Source organism: Myotis nattereri (genome assembly GCF_964212035.1).
Source record: "Myotis nattereri genome assembly, chromosome: 1".
In the NCBI taxonomy this organism is placed as follows: domain Eukaryota; kingdom Metazoa; phylum Chordata; class Mammalia; order Chiroptera; family Vespertilionidae; genus Myotis; species Myotis nattereri.
This window is the reverse complement of record NC_138075.1, coordinates 180,102,106-180,108,787: the sequence shown is the minus strand read 5'-3', so window position 1 is coordinate 180,108,787 and position 6,682 is coordinate 180,102,106. Positions and strand designations below refer to the sequence as shown.

The 6,682-nt window shown below is 41.6% G+C and overlaps 1 protein-coding gene across 1 annotated transcript; it reads right to left on the bottom strand.

Moving 5' to 3' along the window:
• Nucleotides 1–5,769: 5,769 nt before the first annotated feature.
• NAA11 (N-alpha-acetyltransferase 11, NatA catalytic subunit) lies at nt 5,770–6,462 on the bottom strand (the record flags this gene model as incomplete). The annotated part of the gene is made up of 1 exon (XM_081111312.1): nt 5,770–6,462. One exon carries the CDS (start codon nt 6,460–6,462, stop codon nt 5,770–5,772), a length of 693 nt encoding a protein of 230 aa, XP_080967438.1.
• Between the last annotated feature and the right edge of the window lie 220 nt (nt 6,463–6,682).

Below are 6,682 nucleotides of genomic sequence, written 5' to 3'. Positions count from 1 at the left end.
AGAAACTTTGCAGTTGAGTTGGTTCAGCTGAATGCTTTGACACTCAGCTTGTCAGTGAAAGCTATTTTAATCATTAAGATGCATCTCCCTTCCAAGACTGCAAACTGTTGCTGCTCATATACAAAATTTTATTATTTGATTTCTGTGCACAAGAAAGAACCTGGATGGTTACTATTCCTACAAATTGAAGAGCTAAATTTTCAGGATATTTATTCCTCACCATTGTGGAATCTCACTCACTATCTGAGTTTGCATCCTGTTTTTCCATTTATGATCTGTGTGGCATGAATTCCTCATTTGTAAAATATAGGAGTACTTACTTCAGAGGGATATTATGAGGAATAAATGACACAGTTCATAGACAGCTCTTCAAATAGTACTTGTAACATAGTGAGTTCTCCTGTTACTAGTAAAATTTATTACCATTTTGTTTTGTTTTTAATCCTCACCCAAGGATATTTTTTTCCATTGATTTTTAGAGAGAGTGGAAGGGAGAGGGAGAGACAGAGAGAAACAACAATATGAGACACACTGATTGGTTGCTGCCAGCATGCCCCCGACCAGGGCCGGGACCCTGCAACCGAGGTACGGGGTACATGCCCTTGACCAGAATTGAACCCAGGACCCTTCAGTCTACAGGCTGATGCTCTATCCACTGAGCCAAACCAGCCAGGGCCTTTATTACCATTTTGTAGATGAAGTGACCCAGTCTCCTTCACCAACTGCCCAACTCACCATCACTTCTAAGCAACTGTCTGTTGCCAGACTCAAGAACAGAGATAAAAGAAAATGAAAAGTTATTTCTTTCAGGATTTTTTTTTTCTGTAGGTGTCTGAAGTCTAGCTCCAAAGGAGAGAGCACCACAATTGAGGCAGGATTATACTTTTGTTATATTAACCTTTTTAAATTTTTTCCTATTATTTTTTCACAGTAGCCTTTTCCCATTCCGGCAATTAATGTATGTACCAGTGAACCCCTGTCGAATGGGATGAAGGTGAGGGATGATAATTAAAGCTTTAGAAGTTTGGGGGATTTTCAGAATAGGAGGATTTGTACATTTTGTACACTGGGATTCATTTATTTTTTCCAGACTTTAATGAGACATAAAGTCAGCAAGGTGGCAGAATCCCAATTTCTTATGCCCAGGTTTGTGCAAAAGCACAAAACATATGGTCATGTGACTAAGCAGACAGCCCAAATAGTCTCACAGAATTTTATGTGACATGTGATAACCAGAAAGTGCCAGAATGATCCTGTGCTCCTAGCGGGGCATGGAAGCAAAACTTTTCATAGTCCAGAGCACCACGAGTGTGTTTCCCATTGTGGCAGAAACTGTGCTGTGTCGTTACCAGGACTCATCCCTTTTCCTCCTGGCACACAGCTAAACTACATTTCCTAGCCTCTCCTGCAGTTAGTTTGGGAAATGGGACTGACTTTTAAAACCCATATGAACCTCTATGTGCATTCTCTCCCCTTATCTGCAAGCTGAACATATATGAACCAGTGAAGAATACATGATTCTAGAAAATAGCAGATCACTAAATCCAAAATTCCTAACGTGGGATCCATTAATAGAATTTAGGGGAAGCATGACCTTGGATTTGAAAGAAAAATTCTGCATTTTCACCAACCTCCAACTGAAATTTAGAATTTCCTTGAAATATGATTGTACAGACCAATGTACAATATTAACAATACTTATGACTTTGCCACCAATAAAAATCAGATATTGTCATATTATATTACTATTGGGGGTATCTCAAAATATCACTTACACTCAAATTTTCTTGGAAATAACAGTCATTAGGAGACCCACTACTAGATTTTTTTTATTTCATATGCTAATAAAGAAATACATATGTAACATTTATTTTTAAATGGTTTAATAACTATAGTTTAATAAAATTGGTTTCTTTTGTAATCCCATATGATTTTTATGCCTTTTAAAACCCATTTTCTGAAAAGGGGTCCTTAGGCTTCGTCAGATTGCCAAAAAGGCTATGAACAAAACAAGAACATCTCTTCTAGATGGATTCCTAAATGACTTCATGAAGAGTCCCTCTTTCTTTCTTCGCTCCACATCTCCATCACATTGGAGTGTGGTATGAAAAAATAAGCTCTTATTGTGTTAAGTTAGTGATATTTGGGGGTTAGTTTTTAGAACAGTTAACCTATGCAGACTAATAATACCCTTGCTACTTAAATGGCCCACACATGGTGGGGAGCATCTGAGACCTAAAGAGGCCTCTGGATAGAAAGGACCAAAAGTGACCAGTGAGGACCAAACATTAGATGAGGCCAATGAAGATGTCTCAGCAGAAATCAGAAATCAACCTGGGAGAGTGATGCTCAGTACAGGACACAGCCTCCTTCAGCCTGAACCACCCCTACTAGACTAAACAAATCCCTTTCAGCACTCATTCCAGGGGTGTCTCTTAGGAAGTCAGAATGTAACATTGCTTTTTCCACAAATCACTGCCTCTAAAATGCTGTAACTACTGCTTTTCGTTTACCCAAGTCAACAACAGTTTCTCTGCCTCTTCAATTGCCTGGGGTCATTGCTTCTTTCACAACCTTAGTAACATTAGCACTCCTGGTGGCTTCTTTATGTTTTAAAGTTGTGCTAATTGCTTGGTTCAGTGGATAGATCAGGGGTGGGCAAACTTTTTGTCTCGAGGCCCACAATGGGTTCTTAAACTGGACGGAGGGCCGGAACAAAAGCATGGATGGAGTGTTTGCGTGAACTAATATATATTCAAAGTAAACACCATTACATAAAAGGGCACGGTCTTTTTTTTTTTTTTAGTTTTATTCATTTCTATCCCACAGCTGGGATAGATCCTCAGCTTTCAGACAGAAGGGTCCCTGGTGGATTCCCCTCAAGAGCATATACCTGGGTTGCAGGTTCCTACCCAGCCTGGGCCCTGGCCAAGGCTCATGCAGGAGGCAACCAATCCATGTGTTTCTCTCACAACTAAGTTTCTCTCTTTCCCAATCTTTTCCACTCTCTAAAAGTCAATGGAAAAATAGCCTTGGGTGAGGATTTAAAAAAAAATTGTGCTAATCTACCATTTCACTAGCAACACAAGCAAAAAAACAACCCTGGGATGTTAGGTTTAGCACAGATAAAGGGACTCAGGTTCTCTCCTTGGTTTGTGGCCTGAGAGACGCTTTTTGTCATGCTGATGTATCAACAGGAAAGGGTTGTCGGTGGAGAACCTAAGTTTTGTTGACAGTCAAGAACCAAATTGCTAAAATGGAATATATTCGAGAACTCAGGTTTGACTGCATTCCTGAATTTGTATTTGTACATTGCACACTGAGATTTTTAACTGCCAGGACGATTTTCTTATTATTTCTCTCTTCTCCTACAAGGGTGGCAGTTATTTTTGTTTGTCACAGGCAATATTAAGTGCTCTTGAATTCATCCAATTATACTAGTGTGTGTGTGTCTGTGTGTGTGTGTGTATATGATATATAATATATATAATATGTTTTATATAAAGAGAATATGCAATTTCCAATTAGCTATTTTATGTAAGTCCTTCTCGGCTGGAGTTTAACACTAAAAAGAAGCCAATAACCACAAAATATGAGATCAATATTACAAAAGGTTTTCTACATAAGTATTTGAAAAATGTTCATTTTTAAAAAGGTTTGTTAATTTTAAATAAAATAGTTTTGACATAGCCCTCCAGATTTTGAAGACAGCTGTAAATGTGAAAACTCTCCTCTTAAGGGAATAAGTTTTGCTTAATTTTATCTTCCTCTTTAGAATGTTCTGCTGCATTTAACTTTAGACCAAATGAACCCAGTCATTATGAAGCCTTCATGTTGTTAAAAGCAGATGCAAAAACTCCCTTAAGAACATACTTTTTCTAACCCCCAAGAACTTTCTATATATAAATTCTTATAATCTATGGAACCAGAAGTGAATGAAAATAAAACTGGGTTATTGTGCTATTAAGTCTGCTGTATAAAAATATAGTTCATTTATTCTTAAATGCTGCAATGTAAACATCAGCTTGCCCTGACAACTTCTGTAAACCAAGCTTTAAACCTGTCTGACAAAAATTTTTATGAATGAGTTAATCAGACAGCATTTATTTTAATTATATGCAGGGTATGTCACTCATGACCTGACGTTGTTATGGGAAAGATGTGACTAGAATGACAAGTTAAAGCTTCTAAATTGACAACAGTTCATTGATCCTTGAAATTCTTAAGGTGTTTACAAAGTTCCTTGATGGAACTTAAAGTTTTTTAAACGACTTTTTAGTGGTTGCTTAGTGTTAGTGTGTATTAGAAAGTATAATAATTGTTTTTGTCAGTTAGCTTAATTGTCACACATTCAAAAAACTAAAAAAACGTAATGAACCTCCCAAGTAGCCATTATCCAATTTCAAGGATTATCATATCTTGCCAATCTTACTATTCCCCCCTCAGCAACTCTTTCTGTTTTCCTTTTTTGCCTGAGTATTTTAAAGTAAATCCGAGGCACCATATTATTTCACCTTTAATTATTTTAGTATGTATCTCTAATGGATAAGAACATTTTAAATATAATACTCCAATACAAATTAGCTCACCTAACAAAATTACTAACAATTTCTTAATAGCATATAGCCCATGTTCAGGTTTTTCCTGGTTCTCTCAAAATGTCTTATATTTGGTTTGTTTAAATCAGGCTGCAAACAATGTCCACAATGGTTGCATTAGGTCAATATATCTCTAAGGTTTGTTTTGATAATTTCTTCCCCTCCCCCCATTTTTTTTTTTTTTAAATGACATTTACTTGTTGAACAAACCAGTCATTTTTTTTCTGTAGAAATTCTTTCTGGACATGACCAATTGCATCATGCCCCACTATGTTTTAAAATAAAAATGGCAATTATAGCCCAGCCAGTGTGGCTCAGTGGTTTTGTGCATGGACTCGTGAACCAGGAGGTCAGGGTTCAATTCCCAGTCAGGGCACAAGACCCGGGATTACAGGTTTGATTCCCCATTAGAAGCTGTGTAGAAGGCAGCCAATGAATGATTCTCTCTCATCATTTATGTTTCTATCTTTCCCTCTCACTTCCACTCTCTGAAATCAATAAAAGCATATTTTAGAAAGTGGCAGTTATAGAGCCTTGTTTGGATTCCAAATGAATTTCATACATATATCTATGAAATTTCCTTTGGGCATGAATATTCCATAGGTGTTACTGTGTATTTCCTATTGCATTAGGAGGCACATAATAGTCATCTCCCTTTTAGTGATGTGACACCTAATCGGTGACTTGAAGTGTTGTCAGTCTGATCCATTATTAAAAAGTGCTCCAACTTTAACCTAATAGTATTAGCCACTGATAACAGTTGACTAGATATATAACTTCATCAAAAGCTGCAAAATGGTGATTTTATAATCCTATCATCGTTTCTGCATTTATTAGTTACAATTATATAAAGAAGAAATGTATTTCATTAACTACGTGGTAACCTGAAACACGGTTCATACCGAAAAAGGCCGGATCAACACTTGTTTCTTTTACTGATGAAATCTACTTTCAGCATATGAAGCGGGGTGCTATTAACGTCCAATAGTGAGCAACGGGTTCCCCGAAACCCAATCTACACCCGCCCCAAGGCCACCAGGTGGTTTTCCCCGGGAACCCTGGCAGAGCGGGGACAGGTCAGGAAGGGGCGCCTCCGGGCAGGCCGCGGCCTGGTGCCGGGATTCGGGGCAGGAAGTACGCGGGCAGGAAGAGAGAGTACCTCACGCAGGCCCTAGGAGGTGGAGTCCGAGTCTTCGGGGCTGTCCTGGGCACCGGGGCTGTCGGTGGACTCGCTGGACTCCCTGCTGTCACTGCCACAGCTGCCCGTGGCCGGCTTCTTCCGCTGCAGACGGGGCAGCTCCGATCCCGGAAGCGTGCTCTCGGGGGTCGCCTGGATCTCCCTGGGGCCCAGCTCCGCAGACCGGCCCTGCTTCAGCTCCAGCGGCCGCCTCAGCTCCTCGGCCATCTGCGAGAGGTCCCGCTTCATGGCGTAAGCGTCTTCGCCGTCCGCGTAGTATTTGGGTTCCACCTCACTCACCTGGAAGTTGAGGGTGTCCGAGTACAGGTGCAGGGCGGCCCGGTTACTCTTCCGGACGTGCAGGGAGACGTACTTGGCGCCGAAGTTCTCAATCATGGCCCGGGAGGCCTGGTCCATCAACTTCTGGGCCAGGCCGAGGCGCCGGTGCGAGCGCTTCACGGCCAGGGAGGTGATGTGGCCATGTGGGGGATCGTCGGAGTCCTCCTCCATCTTGGCCAGGATGTAGCCCACAATCTTCCCATCCTCGTCCTCAGCAATGTATGAGAGCTGTGGCCAGGACAGCCCATGGTAGAAGTAGTATTTCATCTGGTAGTTCTCGGGCAGGCAGAGGAGGTTGCAGTGCTGCATGTTCATCAGGTCCTGCGGCACAGCATTGCGGATGTTCATGATGGCGGCGGTAGAGCGAAGACAGCCGCGGGCGGAGTCCACGGGGAGGCGATCTCCTGGCACCCAGGGCAAGGTTTACCCTGCGGCTTCCGTCCAGGGGTCCAGGCCACGAGGCTGGACGGCAGAGGCGGGAAGGCAGCACGGCGGAGGCAGGAAGGCGGGAAGGTGGAGTGCCCGGAAGTGGAAGAGGTGGTGTTAAGAACCAACTTCCGGGAGTCTG